Below are 22870 nucleotides of genomic sequence, written 5' to 3'. Positions count from 1 at the left end.
CTTTTTCGCTTTGCTTTCATTACAACAGAACAATATCCATGTTGTTAAAACACGTGCAAAGGTTTTATTTCAACCTGACTGAAGTCTAATTTCAAATTTTCTTTTCAGTGTATAAATCATTTCAAATGGACTCAAATTTGACAAACAAATAATGCAGTTCTTCACCGAATATAATCAAAATACATTGATGCAAAATAGGAAAATTACTCTCTCACGAGTAGTGCTGGGGTGATTTATCGAATAATCTGTTACAATTCATTCGGACAGTTCGATCATGTCTAGTCAAAACATAATTTTACCAATTTGAAAATATAAGTTATTATTCTTTCGTAATGTAATTTCAATAAACATAACGAGATGATGGCAGCAGTTGTAACCCACTTGCTGTCGTGAAATTGTGGTTTTTACTTGACATTTAGCGATTCAATTAGCTAGGCTGTGTTTCTTCATATCGGCCATATGAGCATCTCTTCCGGCCTTACTTACTTCAGAAATGTTGTGTAATGTAATGTTTTCATGATGAGACGTGAACAATTAAAAGTGATGATTGGTTGATGTGGGAGCTCCTATTATCAACATACACACAGAGCCATGACCAGCACTACTCATTGATCAAATACTTAATCAAGATAATCCCAGTCTTTGAGGAATTGTGGTAATATGTACCGGTAGTACAGTACCAATCATATCCATGTAGGAAAACATGTATTTCAGTTACCATGGACACCAGATTTAAAGTACAATGTCTGACACCTGTTCCTTGTCATAGAATCATTACTGAAAACAGAAGTTATTTTACAGAAATTAGTCATTTTTTATTTGTATGGCATTCCCACTAGGTTGTTTGGATATGATTGCTTCTACACAATCTGAAGTTATGCAAACATTTCCTAAAGCAATATGTGTCCTGGCCAGTAGCTGTTTCCGTTAACTTACATGTAACAGATAAATTACAAAGTGAATTTGAGCGTTACTCAGGTTGAAGTTTGACTATGGTAGACTCTGTGAACTGGTAGTAGAGAGATCAGCAGTGTTCATACATGTTTGTCAACAATAAACTTTGTATACAAGTTTGGAGGAGGAGTCTTGTTCATTTTGTTGAATTTGTGTTTGTTTCTTTGTTGTTTAAGGCCGCACTCAGCAATATTCCAGCCATATGACAGCGGTCTGTAAATAATCGAGTCTGGACCAGACAATCAAGTGATTGACATCATCAGCATCGATCTACACAATTGGAATATGATGACATGCAACAACTAAGACTGGTGGCCCAGTCGTCTAAGGCGCTGCAATTCACTGTGCAGAGTTGCATCCCTTGGGCACGCCAGAAAGCAATGATTGTTGGTTTGAATCCCGATTAGCCCAAATTTTGTTTCTTGGTTTGTCAGAACCATACCCGTGCTCATAGGTTTCACCGAAGTGGTGAACGTCTGAGATCTGCATCACTTCAGGCTTACCTCCCACATTAAGCTGACAAGCCGCAATATAACTGGAATACTGTTAAAAGCGGCGATAATCCAAACTCACTCACTCACTCAAACAAGACAGCGAGCCTGACCACCCGATCCCATTGGTCGCCTCTTATGACAAGCATAATCACCGTTTACAGCATCATTTTGTTGGAAGTGAATTCTTGTGCATGAGGCAAGACGAAGTACATCTTTCTTGTTTTACACATGTTCAATGACCCCAAATATGAGTACATGTAATATGTAATGGCCACCATGGCAGCCATGTTGAAAAAGCTTCTTGGGACATTTATTTTTAATATGTATTGAATTTGATATACATGTATAGTTTGTAGGTTGGCCTAAAATATATGTCCATTTTTTCACAGTATTATGAATTTTTACCTTGATTCGACCATGACACTTTTGCCATTTCCTATAAATTCCCTCAACCCTATAAGCATCTTCTGTGCAGCTACTGATGATGTTAAAATTTAGTATACAAGTTCCTTCTAAAGATCACATACTATTTTGTTTATATTATTGCAAATTTTATTAAAGTTATTTTGTAAAATATACTGAACAACAAAAGTTCCTGTGACATTGAATAAGATTTAATGCAAAGTTATGATTTTTACTAAATCTGAAATAACTCGGTTTGCAACAGATAAACGACTCTTATAATTCTTCAAATGGTTTAATTTGCCATACTGACTTCAGAAAATGTGTTATTTCATAAAAAACATGAACATGCCAAAATGTCAATTTACAAATCAATAGCGTGTGTGTCCACCTCTGGTTGCGATGCAAGCAACACATCTTCATCTCATCGAATGGACCAGGCATCGCACAAAGTCCTGTGGGATATCTGTCCATATCTGCTGGAGCATGTTTCGAACTTCCTGGAGTGTCTGTGGAACACGTGGTTGACGTCAAAGATGCCGATCAATCTAATCCCACATGTGCTCGATTGGGGAGAGATGAGGGGAGCGAGCCGGCTAGGGGATATCATTCACGTTGTTTTATTGAAGAGAATCCTGAACAAGTCGAGCAATATGAGGCCGGGCGTGTCATGTTGAAAGGTAATCCCTGGGCCATGACGACGCAAAAACAGTAGAACAACAGGGCCGATGATCTTGTCACGGTAGCGCTGTCCATTGAGATTTCCCTCTACCACTATCAAACGGGTCCTCTGTCTTGCTGTAATCCCACCCCATACCATAACGCTGCCGCCCCTAAACCGATGTTCTTCAATGACACAATGATTGATGTAACGTTCACCTTGACGTCGGTACACTCAAATCTGTCCATCGCTGTGGCTGAGGTGAAAACGAGACTCGTCAGTGAATAGAACTTGTCCCCACTGCATGGCCGTCCAGCGGAGACGCTGTCTGCACCACTGTAGACGTGCTTGACGGTGGTTTCCTGTCAAAGTGGGACGTCTGGCGGTTCTGGTGACAATCCCTGCACATCTGAGGCGACGACATCCGGTTTGTGAAGATATTCGTTGAAGGCCAGGGATGCTTCTTGCAGTCACTGTTGCTGGCTGGAATCGATTTCGTAAGTGTGTTGTTCGAATCCAGTTGTCTTGTCGATTATTGCTTATGCGTGGCCTGCCACTCCGAGGGTGGTCTCTGACTGCATTCGTCTGTTGCCAACGTTGCCATAAACACCAAATGGTGTTTCTGTGGACGTTAAATTGTCTTGAAACATCATGTTGACTCGATCCTGCTTCAAGTATACCAATGGCTCGCAGACGCTCATTTTCAGACTGGCATGGCATTTCGTAATGTTGAACAATTGCGTAATTTTGTTATTTATCTGAGTGGTTGTTGTCAGCACGATGCTAAACAATGCATATGGAATCCCATTAACGCACAAGTTTTTATACCCATTCTTGGGTAGTGAAATGCATGGGGCTTGCATAAAAGTCAACTTTTGCATGGAATGCATGCTTTTCTGTAGCAGTTGCATATTTGTGACTTGATTTCATATATGTACAACAATATTGAAAACCAAACTTTACTTGCTTGAAAAATACACTAAAATATTGGTGTCGCAGGAACTTTGTTGAGTATATTAAAGAAGTCCAATTTCACAAAAAGTTTTAAAAACCTTGTAGAAAGTTGAAACTTTGTATGAATAATAATGGCTTCAGTATATTCAAGATCACTCTTTGAATCATGAATAGCAGTCAGCTGTGATGTTGCAAAAACTATTTTTTTTCATTCAATCACCTTTCTCAAAACTTAAATACAAAAAACACTTTATACATTGAATATTTTTATTAGCAGCGTCATTGTTAAGAATGTGTGATGTACAAGGTTAGGGAAAACGTGACGTGGACAATATTATGACACATCAACATCTTGCATCGCAACTCTTCTCATCAATAAGTCTCGGGCCATAACTATCACAGTCCAAGCCTGGAAGACTTCCTTTGACTACAGTTTAACAATCAGTTCAACAAAGTAAAATCCATGATGAAAAATATAATGGTCAATTCAGTATCACACTTAAAAATATAACCACCCTGAAAAACAATACTGTCAGTATTATGTAACAATACAATTCTTGATAACATTCCATTCATAACACGCTGATTCAGAAAGCATCACAACTAAGTCAAAACAGACTTTAATTGTTTCAAAGTTCAGTGTTACTTTAAAGAAACAAAAAACATATGCTGAATGAAAGTACCAACCCCATGCATCTAGGCATCCGGTATACCACGTAATTTGTCTTGCCATCCAATTTAAGAACTTGAATCATATCAGTGTGGGGGGCACGAGTGGCCCAGTCGTCTAAGGCACCACGATTCGCTGTGCAGAGTTGCGTCTTTTAGGCACGCCAGAAACCTATGATTGTGGGTTCGAATCCTGGTTCGCCCCAATTATGTTTCTAGGTTTGTCAGCACCATACCCGTGCTCGTGCGTTTCACCGAAGTGGTAAACGTCTAAGACCTGCATCACTTCAGGCTTTCCTCCCACATTAAACTGACACATTGTGATATAACTGGAATACTGTTAAAAGGGGCGTTAAACACAACACACTCACTCACTCAAAACTTAAAGCAGACTCAAAGCAACATGTTTCTGAAATTATCCACTGTTGAAAAGAACAACAAAACTTGGCATGGAACTATAACCTTGTTATACATCATCAGGATATAAACAAGTTCTACCGCCCTTCTACCAGCTCATGTTTGTACAGATTGACATGCACAATGTGTGTAGCATGTGGCCCATGTTTTATTGATTCTCCCAGCCAAGATGTTCATGTGAAGATCGTGTTCCCTGTTTTATTGCCCCTTTTTTGACACTGATGCCAATAATTTGTTGTTGTTGGACTTAGCGTTGAAAGCATTGACAACATAATGATCCAGATGGATGTTTAAAGACAGCAAGCTTGGTGCTGAATCTGTGTGCCATCATCTGTACTTCACACGTTTTGTATACACAATGTATTGGAGGAATAAACTGCATACAAAACTAGAATTGACGATGTTTGTTTGGTACATAAAATGTTACTTTTCTCTTCAGTTGTGACAATGTTTACATGTCAGCCAAACATTTATTTGGCCGTTCCTGGGTCTAGATGCTATTTGAGATAAGAAGTTTGGCTTATACCGGGACTTCAGTCATCTCCTGGCACACCAGTCTGGCCTGGGAGGAAAGCCCAAGTGGTGCAGGTTGTCGATGGTTACAACTTGGGTGAAACCTAAGAGTGCAGGTATTGTGCAGGTATTATGTAGGTACTGTGCAGGTATTATGTAGGTATTGTGCAGGTATTGTGCAGGTATGGTGCAGGTATTGTGCAGGTATGGTGCAGGTATGGTTTAGGTTTTGTGTAGGTATGGTGCAGGTATGGTGTAGGTTTTGTGTAGGTATTGTGCAGGTATTGTGCAAATATTGTGTAGGTATTGTGCAGGTATTGTGTAGGTATTGTGTAGATATTGTGTAGATATTGTGTAGGTATTGTGTAGATATTGTGTAGGTATTGTGCAGGTATTGTGTAGGTATGGTGCAGGTATTGTGCAGGTATGGTGCAGGTATTGTGCAGGTATGGTGCAGGTATTGTGTAGGTATGGTGCAGGTATGGTGAAGGTATTGTGTGTGCAGGTATGGTGAAGGTATTGTGCAGGTATTGTGCAGGTATTGTGCAGGTACAGTGCAGGTATTGTGTAGGTATTGTGTAGATATTGTGTAGATATTGTGTAGGTATTGTGTAGATATTGTGTAGGTATTGTGCAGGTATTGTGTAGGTATGGTGCAGGTATTGTGCAGGTATGGTGCAGGTATTGTGTAGGTATGGTGCAGGTATGGTGCAGGTATGGTGCAGGTATTGTGTAGGTATGGTGCAGGTATGGTGAAGGTATTGTGTAGGTATTGTGCAGGTATAGGTATTGTGCAGGTATGGTGCAGGTATTGTGTAGGTATTGTGTAAGTATGATGCAGGTATTGTGTAGGTATTGTGCAGGTATTGTGCAGGTATTGTGTAGGTATGGTGCAGGTATTGTGCAGGTATTGTGCAGGTATGGTGTAGGTATGGTGCAGGTATTGTGCAGGTATTGTGCAGGTATTGTGCAGGTATTGTGCAGGTATTGTGTAGATATGGTGCAGGTATTGTGCAGGTATTGTGCTGCCAGACCAAGGATCGTAATGGAGGCAAATCTGGAATTTGAACCAGCAACCAATGTATATAAGATTTTTTGTTTTGTTTGTTTGTTTGTTGTTTAACGCGGCACTCAGCAATATTCCTGCTATATGACAACGGTGTGTTAATAATCAGGTCTGGGCCAGACAATCCAGTCATTGACATCAATCTACACAATTTGTACAATGACATGCATCAACCAAGTCAGCAAGACTGACCACCCGATCCTGAGATGCTAAAAACTGAAAATAATCTCGGTTCTCAGACACCGCCCGCATCATCACAAACTCCGCCGCATGTTTCGTTTTTATTTCCTTTTTTTTTTAAAAACTAAAAATCCTTAAATATTCCAAATCCAACACTAGTCAAATTCTGTATTCCACTATTTTACTCATCAAGGAATACATTTATTTGGGGTGGCCCTTTCCCAGGTTGATTGTACATGACTTTTTATTTGGTTACACAACGGTTTACCACCCGCACTATATTTTCAAAAAACATTGCCTGAGAACCAATTCTTTTATTTTATTAAGCCTTAGTTGCCTCCCAATACAAGCAAGGGGGCTGAAGACCAATTCTAACCCGTATCTTCACGAGGACGGAGCCCAGATACATGGAGAGACTTTGAGAACAACACTCACTCATTCATCTTTTCTTTCTATTATTACATTCATGGAGCGCAAGTTACGGGTTTTGTGTTAAGCAGAACAGAAGCAGTCTCTTGTAAATAAAGGTAAATGTTTAAAACATGGAGCACATGAAACCTACTGAACACATATGGACATTATGGCAGATGACAGAATGTTTCAGAAGCTTGTGGCAATGTCTCAAAAATATGTGAAATAAAGTGAAATATTTTCTAGGTAAAATAGAGTCTATGAAAATGACATTACCAAATTACAGCAACTTAATTTGGCCCTTCTAGTAACACTCATCCTGATTACTATAACAATGATCAGGCAATGACAATAAACCTCTAACAGCATGCAGCAATTGATTTAAAACTGACCATATCTAAATTTGGGGAACAATTTAAACATTTGGAAATGTATCCATGTCATTTTTAATTTGAAATGATTATCAAAAGAGCACTGTGACATCTTCAATTTAGAATTACACATCATACTTAAGGGTAAACTCTTTTACATATCACTTGGGACAAACTGATTATAGTAAACTATTAGTTCTCGGCCCTTTTTCACAAAGCCATCATAGCACTAAGGTGATTGTAACTCCCATTCTTGCACATTCTACTTACGACAGAGTGACCATTAAGGTGATCGTAACTCCCCTATGTGAACACTCTACTTACGACTGTCGTAGCGCTCAGGTGATTGTAAATGCCATACCTGAACATTCTATTTACGACAGTCTTAGTGTTAAGGTGATTGTACCTCTCATACGTGAACACTCTACTTATGACAGTCTTAGCGTTAAGGTGATAGTAACTCCCATACGTGAACACTCTACTTATGACAGTCTTAGCGTTAAGGTGATAGTAACTCCCATACGTGAACACTCTACTTACGACTGTCGTAGCACTAAGGTGATCGTAAATGCCATACATGAACACTCTACTTATGACAGTTCTAGCGTTAAGGTGATAGTAACTCCCATACGTGAACACTCTACTTACGACTGTCGTAGCACTAAGGTGATCGTAAATGCCATACGTTAACATTCTACTTACGACAGTCTTAGCAATAACGTGATCGTAACTCCCATATGTGAACACTCTACTTACGACTGTCGTTGAGTTAAGGTGATCGTAAATGCCATACGTGAACACTCTAATTATGACAGTCTTAGCATTAAGGTGATCGTAACTCCCATACGTGGACACTCTACTTACGACTGTCGTAGCACTAAGGTGATCGTAAATGCCATACATGAACACTCTACTTATGACAGTCTTAGTGTTAAGGTGATCATAACTCCCATACGTGAACACTCTACTTACAACTGTCGTAGTGCTAAGGTGATCGGAAATGCCATACGTGAACATTCTACTTACGAAAGTCTTAGCGTTAAGGTGATCATAACTCCCACACATGAACACTCTACTTACGACTGTCGTTGAGTTAAGGTGACCGTAACTCCCATACGTGAACACTCTACTTACAACAGTCTTAGCATTAAGGTGATCGTAACTCCAATACGTGGACACTCTACTTACGACAGTTCTAGCATTAAGGTGATCATAACTCCCATACGTGAACACTCTACTTACGACTGTCATACTGCTAAGGTGATCGTAACTCCCATACGTAAACACACTCTACTTACAACAGTCTTAGCGTTAAGGTAATCTTAACTCCCATATATGAACACTTTACTAAACGACAGTCATAGGGTTAAGGGGAACGTAACTTCCATACTTAAACATTCTAATTATGGAAGTCGTAGCATTAAGGTGATCGTAACTTCCATACTTAAACATTCTAATTACGAAAGTTGTAGCATTAAGGTGATTAAACTTCCATACTTGAATACTCTACTTACAACAGTTGCAGCGCTGAGGTGATCGTAACTCCCATACGTGGACACTCTACTTACGACAATTGTAGCACTATGATCGCTTTGTGGAACGGGGCCAAGGACACCTCATTCTGATACATTACTCGCATGACTAGATCATAGAAGTTAACAATACACTACCATCATGTCATAATACTTTGGCACTTTACAAAACATGATTCTTCAAGATAATCCTTTTGTAATGACAACAAAAACAAAACATAAATGGAAATATTACTGGTGTGAAAACGGATCTGAAATACTCGACTTCAGTTCCAGCGACTGGCATAGATGCTTGGTTTGTGCTTGTCAGAGAACGTACTTGCTGACACCCAACAGTTGGCAATCCACTTTTCCCCCCGTAATACGTCACATCCTCCATGATACGAGAAGGGGTCAAGGTCACCAATCCATCCAGTCTGCAATCACACAAATAAACTGGTTTAATTCACTCGCATGATCAGATTTTAACAATTTTATGTTTTGAGTTCTATTTCATCTTGGACAACACATCCCAAAATTCATGATACATATTAATCTGCTGTTTGTGCAGACATCCGATATCACATAGAAGGGCAAGCCCAAGATGGTTGTTGGTTAAAAATAGATTCATTAGAATAAGAGAATATGGTTTGATGTAATTCTTAGCAATATTTCAGCAATATTTCAGCAATATTTCAGCAATATTTCAGCAATATCACAAGGACACCAGAAAGGGGCTTCCAATATCGTACCAATCTCATTAAAATCAGATCTTAGTTCTCGCTATCGCTAAACAAAGATCTGAGGACATCCAATTACGGGTCACGTCTGAACGACCTTTCATCCAACCAATCAGAGCGTCGCTTACCAGATCATGAAAGTGACAGTCGGAATGTGTTTTCTAATCATGCAACCACGAAATATTTAACACCGGGTATTTCGAACGACAGTTACGGGTTTTATGATTATATCCATACAATCTAGGCCATCTATAAGCCATTCCAGAATGTTCTTCTTATTAGTTTTTTTAATCGAGAATACGTCAGAATATGTTTCGAAGCGTAGTCGCCAGTTTGAAACTAGTGTCGTAAAGCTCGAGAAAGCTGCCTTCTGATTGGCTAATGTTGATATCTTGTCAGTCATTTCATTGGTCGGTCAAAATTCCCGAAAGGTCGTTCTGACGTGACCCGTAATGGGATGTCCTCAGATCTTTGTTTAGCGGTAGCGAAAACTAAGATCTGATTTTAAAATTAATGAGATTGTAATACAATTGTTGATTGTACACCATATGCTGGTTGTTTGTTTGTTTTACACTAAATCCTTTCATATACAGATTTCTGAGTAAACTAATTGTTTCAATCAGGGAATAATTAAATTTTCATTGTGTTCATTGATATTCCTGCATTCTGATTAGCTGAATTGGTCACGTGATATAGCATTCATTTAAGGATTGACTGTGTATTTGTTTCGGTTCATTGAGGTATGAATCGAAAAACCAATGTGCAAACTGTATGAATCTGCATCTGTCTCGTTAGTGATTGTACTCTCCTGACAAATTGTCTTACCTATGTGTCCAAGGGATTGTACTCTCCTGACAACTTGTCTTAACTCTGTGTCCAAGTGATTGTACTCTCCTGACAACTTGTCTTACCTCTGTGTCCAAGTGATTGTACTCTCCTGACAACTTGTCTTACCTCTGTGTCCAAGTGATTGTACTCCCCTGACAACTTGTCTTACCTCTGTGTCCAAGTGATTGTACTCTCCTGACAACTTGTCTTACCTCTGTGTCCAAGTGATTGTACTCCCCTGACAACTTGTCTTACCTCTGTGTCCAAGTGATTGTACTCTCCTGACAACTTGTCTTACCTCTGTGTCCAAGTGATTGTACTCTCCTGACAACTTGTCTTACCTCTGTGTCCAAGTGATTGTACTCTCCCGACAACTTGTCTTACCTCTGTGTCCAAGTGGTTGTTGTACCACATGACGGCCATCCCTTCTTGTGGCTTGATGACAACTGAGGAATTATGGCAGTTGTGACTCAGGTTAAAGTTTTCACGTTTGGACATTAAATTCTGGAATGAAATAAAACAATAATTGTCTCCGTAAATTACACTTTAATAAGAAGTTCTATCTGACATGCAATTTTTCGTCCAAAAGCAAACCTTACATGTTCGCCACAAAATCCTTGTGTGTACATTTTTGGTTGGTTGGTTGGCTGGTTGGTTTGTTGTTTAATGCCGCACGCAGCAATATTCCAGCTATATGACGTCAGTCTATAAATAATCGAGTCTGGACCAGACAATCCAGTGATCAATATCATAAGCATCGATCCATGCAATTGGGATCGGTGACATGCACCCTCCTCAAGGGCGATGTAGACTCTCAGTTCAGTCTGGAGTGCTGAAGTCCATATTACATGCAGAGGGGGCACCAACTGACCACATCGCAACTTACGCAATGACATGAAACCGCAAACCATTTAAAACAAAAATTCGGGCCTTACTGACGAAATAAAAAAAAGTCTGTATATAATGTTGATACTGTGTTTGTTTGTTGTTTATTGCTGCAATCACCAATATTCCAGCTATATGACAGCGGTCTGTAAACAATCAAGCCTGGACCTGACAATCTAGTGATTGACATCATGAGCATCGGTCTACACAATTGGGAAACGATGACATGTGTGAACCAAGTCAGCAAGCATCACCACCCAATCACGTTGTCTTTTGAAAAGCATTGGTTGTTGAGGACCAATTCTAACTTCACTGGGTGCCTGTTATGACCAGTGCTGGGGACACATTCTACCCCGGGTCCCCCAGGGGGTTGATGCTGTGAGAAATATTTCTTATATGAGAGTTTCTAGGACTTCGGTCCTGCCCCACACTGAAGCACATGTACCACATGTGGTGTCTCCTTTGTGTGACTTTGTTCGAAATGTGCCTCTGTTCACCCAGCAGTGAGTGGGTACCCGGTAGGATGAGATGGTAATGTGTCTGTTTACCTTCTAGCGCCTCACAGGCAGCTTTGGTTGTATACTCCCCAGGGAGCTAAGAATGAAAATCGAGTGCACACTGATCCATTGACCGGGGGAATAATAGTGTAGCGCTATGAGCTTCCACTTGGTGAATGGAATCTGGCGCGTTATAAATGCAATTATTATTATCATCATTATTAAAAGTATATAGCATTTGGATTGTTTTCCCGACGGTTTGCTACTTTTTCAGGTTCATCTGGGAAAAGTGAGTGAGTGAGTGAGTGAGTAAGGTTTTACGCCTCTTTTAGCAATATTCCAGCAATATCACACCAGAAATGGGCTTCACACATTGTACCGATGTACCGAACCCGGGTCTTTGGCGTGACGAGCAAACGCTTTAACCACTAGGCTACCCGACCGCCCCTCATCTGGGAATAAAGTGTGGTCTGGTATTACAAATGTATTTAAGATTATATTATTGTCGGTACCGACACTTAAAGCTTCGGTGTCCTGGTCTGCAATAGGGAAGGCTGTCTCTCCCCCCTCCTCCACTTGGTTCAAGTACAACAACACCGTCACATACCTGCAACTCAAAAACAATGTCATTTAAAAAAACAATGAAATACTACTTAAAGACGTAATTAAAGAAATTACTGCTTACAGTAAAAGTGTGCCTACTTACTAAATATCCCTAATCAAACTGCTTACAGACTAATTATCTCTAATCTAACTACCTACTAAATAAAGATCTCTAATCTAACTGCCTACTGACTAAAGATCTCTAATCTAACTGCCTACTGACTAAATATCCCTAATCTAACTGCCTACTGACTAAACATCCCTTATCTAACTGCCTACTGACTAAACATCCCTTATCTAACTGCCTACTGACTAAACATCCCTTATCTAACTGCCTTCTGACTAAACATCCTTAATCTAACTGCCTACTAACTAACCATCCCTTATCTAACTGCCTACTAACTAAACATCATTAATCTAACTGCCTACTAACTAACCATCCCTTATCTAACTGCCTACTGACTAAACATCCCTTATCTAACTGCCTACTGACTAAACATCCCTTATCTAACTGCCTTCTGACTAAACATCCTTAATCTAACTGCCTACTAACTAAACATCCTTAATCTAACTGCCTACTAACTAAACATCCTTAATCTAACTGCCTTCTGACTAAACATCCCTTATCTACCTGCCTACTAACTAAACATCCCTAATCTAACTGCCTACTAACTAAACATCCCTAATCTAACTGCCTACTGACTAAACATGGCTTATCTAACTGCCTACTGACAAAATATCCCTAATCTAACAGCTGCTGACTAAACATCCCTAATCTAACTGCCTGCTGACTAAACATCCCTTATCTACCTGCCTACTGACTAAACATCCCTAATCTAACTGCCTGCTGACTAAACATCCCTTATCTACCTGCCTACTAACTAAACATCCCTAATCTAACTGCCTACTAACTAAACATCCCTAATCTAACTGCCTTCTGACTAAACATGGCTTATCTAACTGCCTACTGACAAAATATCCCTAATCTAACAGCTGCTGACTAAACATCCCTAATCTAACTGCCTACTGACTAAACATCCCTTATCCAACTGCCTGCTGACTAAACATCCCTTATCTACCTGCCTACTGACTAAACATCCCTAATCTAACTGCCTGCTGACTAAACATCCCTTATCTACCTGCCTACTGGCTAAACATCCCTAATCTAACTGCCTTCTGACTAAATATCCTTAATCTAACTGCCTACTGACTAAACATCCCTAATCTTACTGCCTTCTGACTAAATATCCTTAATCTAACTGCCTACTGACTAAACATCCCTAATCTAACTGCCTTCTGACCAAATATCCTTAATCTACCTGCCTACTGACTAAACATCCCTAATCTAACTGCCTACTGACTAAACATCCCTAATCTAACTGCCTGCTGACTAAACATCCCTAATCTAACTGCCTACTGACTAAACATCCCTTATCCAACTGCCTACTGACTAAACATCCCTAATCTAACTGCCTACTGACTAAACATCCCTTATCTACCTGCCTACTGACTAAACATCCCTAATCTAACTGCCTGCTGACTAAACATCCCTTATCTACCTGCCTACTGGCTAAACATCCCTAATCTAACTGCCTTCTGACTAAATATCCTTAATCTAACTGCCTACTGACTAAACATCCCTAATCTAACTGCCTTCTGACTAAATATCCTTAATCTAACTGCCTACTGACTAAAGATCCCTAATCTAACTGCCTTCTGACCAAATATCCTTAATCTAACTGACTACTGACTAAACATCCCTAATCTAACTGCCTACTGACTAAACATCCCTAATCTAACTGCCTGCTGACTAAACATCCCTAATCTACCTGCCTACTGACTAAACATCCCTAATCTAACTGCCTGCTGACTAAACATCCCTAATCTAACTGCCTACTGACTAAACATCCCTAATCTAACTGCCTACTGACTAAACATCCCTAATCTCACTGCCTACTGGCTAAACATCCCTTATCTACCTGCCTACTGACTAAACATCCCTAATCTACCTGCCTACTGACTAAACATCCCTTATCTAACTGCCTACTGACTAAACATCCCTTATCTAACTGCCTACTGACTAAATATCCCTAATCTAACTGCCTACTGACTAAACATCCCTAATCTAACTGCCTACTGACTAAACATCCCTAATCTAACTGCCTACTGACTAAACATCCCTAATCTAACTGCCTACTGACTAAACATCCCTAATCTAACTGCCTACTGACTAAATATCCCTAATCTAACTGCCTACTGACTAAACATCCCTAATCTAACTGTCTACTGACTAAACATCCCTAATCTAACTGCCTACTGGCTAAACATCCCTTATCTACCTCCCTACTGACTAAACATCCCTAATCTAACTGCCTACTGACTAAACATCCCTAATCTAACTGCCTACTGACTAAACATCCCTAATCTAACTGCCTACTGACTAAACATCCCTAATCTAACTGCCTACTGACTAAACATCCCTAATCTAACTGCCTACTGACTAAACATCCCTAATCTAACTGACTACTGACTAAATATCCCTAATCTAACTGCCTACTGACAAATCCCATTAAAACGCTCTTTACAAGTGTTCATTTCACACAAGGTGAAATAAAAGTAAATCTCACTTTGGGGGAATCTGGAGTCTGACAACTGTCAGTTTTAAATATGGAGTTATGCATCAAAACAAGATTGAGAGTTTAATATCCTGAGGTTGTCTACATTTTATTTTTCAAATTACATATTAGACACCTATCACTGAATTTTCCATGTGACATAATTTTTTAATATTTAAAATTCGACCCTCTTCAAAATTCCTGGATTTATCCTTGTACACTATATGTTAAGGAGAGTGTCAGGGTGAACCTTATACAATACATTCAACTCCTCTGTAACCATGGTAACCTCACCGACACAGCTGGCAGCACCGGGAAGTGGCAGGGTGGCAGTCTCGACTCTGGTGACAGCACGGGAGTCCATGCGCCATTTCCGGCCCCGAGTCCATGTGGGCGTGGTAGTGCCCCCCCACCCCGTACCTCACCACCTGAAACAGACACACACTCTTCATTTAACAGTTGACTTCAATATGTTTTGAGTTTATGGAGGTATAAATGTAAAAGCGGATTTACATAATGTATGCACAATGGATTTTACGTTTAAACCTCAGTGAAGTCATTTCAAAATATAGGCCACCAATAAAACTTCACAGACTGCTCATTAAATCATTTGAACCAAGAAGATCCGGGATAAAGTAGGTCTCCAGCAACCCATTCTTGCCATAAATGGCGACTATGCTGGTTATAAGAGGCGACTAACGGGATCAGGTGGTCAGACTCACTGACTTGGTTGATGCATGTCATCGTATCCTAACTGTGTGGATCGATGCTCATGATGTCAAATCACTGGATTGTCTGGTTCAGACCCAATTATTTACAGACCGCCGTCACATAGCTGGAATATTGCTGAGTGCGGCATTAAACAACAAACAAAGATACAAAGAAATTATATCATTAATGAAAAAACAATTGTAGACAACAATACAAAATCAGAGACATTGTTTCATGCAGTAATGCAACACAATTCCTGCCAGCCCTATTATAGGCCAATCAGGAAACAGTATACTGCTAGAGGGCGTGGCCTAATTCCTTTTCGGTTTTTGTGAACATAAACACACAAAAATTGTTTGGTAAGTCAATAATATGCCATGGACTCACTTGCAATATATCTGGGGCCAACACCAGCCCACTGGAACTCATGGGGTCATTGTCAAACAAGGTTCTACAAGAATGTCATCACCGTAAAGTTTTATCAGAAAAAAAATTCCAATGACACAAATGTATGAGATTTCTCACTCAGTTGTAATAAAATATGTAATCTGCAGTCTACCTCAATCACCACTGAAATTATTAAGACCACTTTCAGTCTTTAAGAATAGCACCCCTTTAATATGAATTTAGGGGGGGGTCTAAAATTGCAGGGCCCTGATGAACACTTATGAAATGAAAAATAATTGAATATTGACAATATTTACCTGTAACCCTTCGCTGTCATCAAAAAAGTGAAGAGAAAGTCGTGTGACTGCTGACAGTCTGCAAGCATACAATGCCTTCAGAGAATTCAAATGAATAGGTGATAACAAACTTGGTAAATTTAAAATGTAAAATTTGAGATAAATTATCACTAGACATGATGATTTACCATTTAAGTTGTATTTTCTGTTCTGCTGTTTTTTTACATGCAGAAATAAAGATTACTGTGCATATTTTCTTGTGAATCAACAGCAATCAACTGCGTGCACATTTTCAGCTAATCCATTGGTGATTCGGCTGGAAAATACCCAACAATATAACTTCAAAGAATTTTGCTGCAAGGGTCGGAATATATCGTATCGAAAAATATTAATTTATCAGGAATAATATAATCCAATATCAAGTTCTTTTAGTTGCAGCTACCGGTAAATAATAATAACCATAATAGTAGCACAACAACTGATTGCTGCTGCCAAATATTTTTCAAGTATGGAAGAATGATATCAGATACCGTAGCCTCCCGTGTTCTTGCTACAGCACGTGAATGAAAACAAAACGCAAATATCGAAATTACAACCAATTAAAGTTGTGTATAATGTCTGGCAGTTACCTTGTTTGAGGAATGAATCCATCAATATCCACATAAAGAAACGATATCCCAAGATATGTGCAAGATAACAGTGATTAATCAATCAACGTATTATCGGTTAAACCCTTTGATCAATGTTTCTTGCAACTCAACTGACCATTCCTCTCAACATGAACATGAAATACATTCAAATCAGACCTGGTTTTATAACCCAACATTAGATTAAATAATTACCCAAGACATGAGAAATGACAAATGCGAAACCACAGATTGCTGTACACGTATCCTTTACATCCTCAAAAGCGGGGGGGGGGGGGGGGGGGGCATGGGTGGCCCAGTCATCTAATGCGCAGCGGCGCTGCATCCCTTGGGCACGCCAGAAACCTTTGATTGCGGGTTCAAATCCCAGTTCACACCAATGATGTTTCTAGGTTTGTCAGCACCACACCATACCCACCATATGCTCATGGGTTTCACCGAAGAGGTAAACGTCTAAGACCTGCATCACTTCAGGCTTTCCTCCCACATTAAGCTGACACGCCGCAATATAACTGTTAAAAGCGGCGTTAAACACAACTCACTCACTCACTCAGAAACAGGGGTGAACGTGTTTGAGTTATTTTGCATGGTCTTTGTCAAGTAATCTGAGTGGTTCTACCACTACATACCTGTAATAAAGTCATTAACTGAGCATTATGTGAATGACGACAAATTCACAGGTGCAGAGTTGTACTATGAAACATGGATGACAAGAAGGGAGTAGTTTTAAATGCAAATTGCCTGAAAAATAAGGGTCGATGCTGTTTTGAGTATATGAACTCAACTTAATTGTTCCAAAAATATCATGTACACATATTTACTGTATACTTAACTATATACATAGTTGTAATTGTACACATACACCGGGGCACGGGTGGCCCAGTCGTCTAAGGCGACGCGATTCGCTGTGCAGAGTTGCGTCCCTTGGGCGCGCCAGAAGCCTATGATTGTGGGTTCGAATCCCGGTTCGCCCCGATTATGTTTCTAGGTTTGTCAGCACCATACCCGTGCTCGTGGGTTTCACCGAAGTGGTAAACGTCTGAGACCTGCATCACTTCGGGCTTTCCTCCCACATTAAGCAGACACGCCGTGATATGACTGGAATACTGTTAAAAGCGGCGTTAAACCCAACTCACTCACTACATACACATTTACACTTGCAGACAAATTTGCAAGGTGAAAGGTTATAGTACCGGTAAGCATCATCCAACCACATGCGAGGATTCACAGGATGTCCCCCTCACAGTCAATGAGGTCCTCCAATTGCCCCATCACTGATCCGAAGCCCAATTTTTTGGGTCACTGATACTAATTGGTGTCTGGTGATTACATAGACTAATTAAAACTGAGTCAGAAAGACAACTGAGATTTGGAGTGTTGTTTCCCTTCGAGGCCAAAAAAACATATATATAATGTAATTCCTATTTCAGACCATCCAAACACAGGGTTGGTAGGTCAGGTTTGATTTTGTTTGTTTTTTTAACTTTTTATTATTATTTAAAAAAAACCTGTATCTGTATGTCAATAAATGCCAACTTTCAAAGTAGATAATCTATGGTTTATCTACAGTGAAGCACAACAAATTTAGTGACATGAAATATGGACAATACTGAGATGTTGATATAAGTCATGGTGCTACTTGTGAAAACAGACGAAGAAGGTTTAGGTGTAACAGATGTTATATTTGGGATAACACTTTCTTAGTAAAGTAGAGATTCTCATACTTTTTGGGGTTGAGTCCCATCCAGGATTCGAACCCACACCACGAGAGTGAAGCACATAATCGCAAGCACACAAAATCAGCGATCTAACCCACTCAGCCACCATGAGGCTTACAGTTCGCCAACTGGTAGTCTAGATCACGTACTTTGTGTACCCCTCTGACAAGTGTAAATTGGCACGGCTCCAATGGTCGAAAGCTATGAACACACAATGCCATTTAGAAAGTGGTAAAATGTAACAGATGTAATGTTTGGGATAACACTTTCTTAGTAAAGTACAGATTCTAGTACTTTTGGGGGTTAAGTCCCGTCCGGGATTCGAACCCACACTGCCAGAATGATTGAGAAAGTGTTATCCTAAATATAACATTTGTTACATTTGACCACTTTCTAAATGGCATTGTGTGTCCAAAGAAGGGTTAGGGTCAGGGAATCCAGGAAATGGGAAACACACATATTTTTTGTGCGGCCTAAACGATAAATTAGTGAGTTTTACCTCTCTCTGATTCCCTTCAAGATTGGATCGTGATCAAGATGTACGTATGTCTGCATACTAACTCGAGCAAAATCACGCAGATCTCGGGCAGAGGTGTGTGACTCGGGCGTGTTTTGTCCAGCAGAGGTGAAGAGGCCACTAGTCTTGAGGCCATTCTTCATGGCTATTTGTCGGATATAGCTGCACTCCGAGGAGCTCAGGAAGTCCCGGATTTCTGTTTAAGTAGATATAACTCTAAAATTTGATGCAGGATCAAAATCACAGCTATTCCACCAAAATAAAAATTAAACCCTCAGTTGCCTCATAAGTTGATATGTTTTATATTTTAAAGTCAAATGATCAAATTTGCGATAGAAGGTATATTTTTTCTTTGGCCTATTTTCCTTCTGCATGTTCTGTTAAAAACATTTTCTTGTTTTAGAATATTTTGTTTGTTTCTTTGTTGTTTAACGCCGCATTCAGTAATATTACAGCTATATGACGGCGGTCTGTAAATAATCGAGTCTGGACCAGACAATCCAGGGATGGACATCATGAGCATCGATCCACACAATTGGGATCGATGACATGCACCAACCAAGTCAGCGAGCCTGACTACCCGATCCCATTAGTCGCCTCTTTTATATGACAAGCATAGTCGCCTTTTACGGCAAGTATTGGTTGCTAAAGACCTATTCTACCCTGGATCTGTTTAAGAACTCCCTACAAATTTAAAAGACAAAATGCAACGTTTCATTGAAATTATGCAAGTTTGTATACAATGCTGTGAACTGACCAGATGATAATGAATTAATTCTCTTTTCATTCCTGCCTATATATCACCTGATCTTGTTTAAAATGAAATCTAGGGGGCACGGACGGATGGCCCAGTCGTCTAAGGCGCTGCGATTCGCTGTGCAGAGTTGCGTCCCTTAGGCACGCCAGAAACCTATGATTGTGGGTTCGAATCCCAGTTCGCCCCGATTATGTTTCTAGGTTTGTCGGCACCATACCCATGCTCGTGGGTTTCACCGAAGTGGTAAACATCTGAGACCTGCATCACTTCGGGCTTTCCTCCCACAATAAGCTGACACGCCGCGATATAACTGTAATACTGTTAAAAGCGGCGTTAAACCCAACTCACTCACTCACTAAAATGAAATCTGAATTGTAACCATGTACATTTGGGTAATTGTGATTGCAGATCATGGAATTGCACAGTTATTTTGTTTTGTGAGGACGTTCCAAAGATAAAGAATTACGTTTTTTATCTCACTTCAAACTTTTGGCTCATTCACGCTTTAACAACATTATTTTTGTCAGGACTTATGTTACCATGGTTACATACCAAACACTGGAGGATTCAAAGCCAGGGTGATCCTTTCATGAACCTTGCCCTCCATCAGATTCAGCAATTCAACATGGCCGACCTGCAGATTACACCAAGTACCTTCATGAGCATATATACATCTCAAAAGAAGTTAAGGACCACCTGATTCTATTAATATTGGGGGTGGGGGGGGTTGGAGATTCTTAACCTCTTTTAAGTAGTATATAATGTGGAGAGTACTTCACTGATCGTGATTCAAGATGACAACAACAAACAATATATCAGTGGATACTATGCTTCATGGCATACCGTATTCGACATAATAAGCTAATCCAGCGCACAGGGCGCTCTCAAAATTAGAAATGAGGGGCTCTTATTGGAATATTATTTTGGTGTAAAAAAAACAGTTACAAATTTCATGGTTTATGCTGACAGCCTGAAATGTTTATATACGACAGATATAATATTCCAGAATGTAATTGCCCACAGTTAAGGGTGCATGTTGCAATATCTAAGATGGAGGCCGGATGGCTTCAGATTAGGTTTATTAAATGAGTTACATGAGGCAGCCATGTTCTTGTCTAGAGGCCATCTTGATCATGACGTCATCATGACATCATCACTCTTTTAGTGACGTCATCAGTTCATGAGTACTATGATGACTGTTGATACTACATCTCCCTTTCGAAAGTCTTGAAGGAGATTAAATCCTTTAATTACTGTAAAAGAGTTCAGCACTTTAACGTTAGAGTCTCTAATAGTGAAAGCTGAACTTAGACCTTAAAAGCTGCATTATAAAGATAACAGCACAATATTCTAACCAAAGCTAACTTGAATGAATACTGAGTGTAAGTAGAAATTAACATTATCTCTGCAATCAGCATTTAAAGTCAAATCAAATTTCTAAACACATTTTCACACAAAGTGAATCTTCATAGAGTCACAGATCCAGTCTTTTTGGTTTCACTGACATCCTGCCAGATCTTGTCGTTGCAGTGTTAACTGGGTTGTTGACTTGAGCACTGGTGTTGGCTGTTTCGCTGAATGGGTTTTCACATTTCCTCGAACAGTCTAACTTGACTGGCGTTCCACTATCTGCTGATGTTGGGATGAGATGCTTGCGATTTCTACGCACAACTCTTCCCTCCGTTTCCACGTGATATGAACGGGGGGCTTCATCCTTGCTCTGAACTAAACCTTGTTTAGTTCCGTCAGCATCTTTCACGAACACATGATCACCTGGTTTGAGCGGTTGAAGATCTCGAGCTCGGTGTCTCACATCAAAAAGTTCTTTCTGTTTGACTCGCCGATGTTCGTCTTCCTCCCTGAATTTGTCAAAGTTAAGCTGCTTGGGCTTGAGCTGATTTGGGTGAGTAGGAACATTTGAACGGAGTTGTCTACCCATAAGGAGTTCTGCAGGACTGTGTCCACCAACAAGAGGTGTAGATCTGTAAGCAAGAAGACCTAGATAAACATCAGGTGACTTCTGGAGTAGATTTTTCACTGTGCGAACTGCACGCTCGGCCTCACCATTACTTTGTGGATAATGAGGACTACTTGTAAGATGAATGAATTCATACTCCAGGGAGAACGTTTTGAAGTTCTGGAATGAATACTGTGGACCATTGTCAGATACCACAAATTCTGGGATTCCATGACGCGCAAAGATTGATTTCAGTTGATTGATGACGCTTGCCGATGTTGTACTTGATAACTTGGCGACTTCGATGTATCTTGAAAAATAGTCAACAACAAGGACATATTGGTTGTTTCGAAAGTCAAATAAGTCTGTACCGACTTTCATCCATGGACGATCTGGAAGTTCCGAAGGAATAAGTGGTTCAGTTGAATTTGACCTTTCTTTGGCACACACTTTGCAGTTTTGTACTTTTCTCTCTAGCTGTACTGCAAGTCCAGGCCACCATACAGAATATCTCGCCAATGCTCTGCATTTAGTTATCCCCTGATGTCCTTCATGTAGGCGATCTAACACACTGGATCTCATTACTTCAGGTATGACAATTCTCTGTCCATACATTAACAGTCCATCTATAGCTGTGAGATCACCTCGGTGAGTCCAATATTGTCTCGCCTGAGTCGGAAGTTTGTGCAATGAAGGCCATCCATCTGTGCAGTATTGAATAAGCAAGTGACAATCGTCATCTTGTAGTTGTTGTCGCTTTATCTCAAGTATCTTTTGTTGAGACGCTGGCAGGCCTGACATCACAGAATCTGCATAGAGGTTAACGTCATGTAGAAGTTGAGTTTCACTCTTGTTTCCTTCAGACTTGAGTGGAGTTCTTGAAAGCGCATCTGCAGAGTACATGTATTTCCCTGGAACATGTACAATGTGAAATTGATATGCCATCAAACGCATACGTAGACGTTGAATTCTGGGTGGAAGTTCTTCAAGATTCTTGGAGCTTAACAGCGGAATCAAAGGTTTGTGATCCGTCTAAATTGTGAACTGCAGTCCAATCAGAAAGTCTCTGAATCTCTCACAACCCCACGTAATACCAAGCGCTTCCTTCT

At 40.0% G+C, this 22870-nt stretch overlaps 1 protein-coding gene across 2 annotated transcripts in view; it reads right to left on the bottom strand.

Annotated features, from left to right (window-relative positions):
* Positions 1 to 3718: 3718 nt before the first annotated feature.
* LOC124143522 (transmembrane prolyl 4-hydroxylase-like) overlaps positions 3719 to 22870 on the bottom strand; it is a 28961-nt gene continuing 9809 nt past the window's right edge. For both annotated transcript variants that reach the window (XM_046512559.2, XM_048397442.1), the window contains exons 3-9: positions 20357 to 20438; positions 19030 to 19243; positions 16187 to 16244; positions 15066 to 15199; positions 12070 to 12160; positions 10556 to 10675; positions 3719 to 9040 (exon numbers count right to left, since the gene is read on the bottom strand). In XM_046512559.2, coding sequence (XP_046368515.2) covers positions 8891 to 9040; positions 10556 to 10675; positions 12070 to 12160; positions 15066 to 15199; positions 16187 to 16244; positions 19030 to 19243; positions 20357 to 20438 — 849 coding nt within the window. In that variant the 3' untranslated portion in view covers positions 3719 to 8890. The remainder of the gene's footprint in view (positions 9041 to 10555; positions 10676 to 12069; positions 12161 to 15065; positions 15200 to 16186; positions 16245 to 19029; positions 19244 to 20356; positions 20439 to 22870) is intronic.

Source organism: Haliotis rufescens, unplaced genomic scaffold (assembly GCF_023055435.1).
Source record: "Haliotis rufescens isolate VD_foot unplaced genomic scaffold, xgHalRufe1.0.p SCAF_17, whole genome shotgun sequence".
NCBI lineage: Eukaryota > Metazoa > Mollusca > Gastropoda > Lepetellida > Haliotidae > Haliotis > Haliotis rufescens.
The sequence above is the reverse complement of the archived record's forward strand: the minus strand, read 5'-3'. Positions and strand labels throughout refer to the sequence as shown.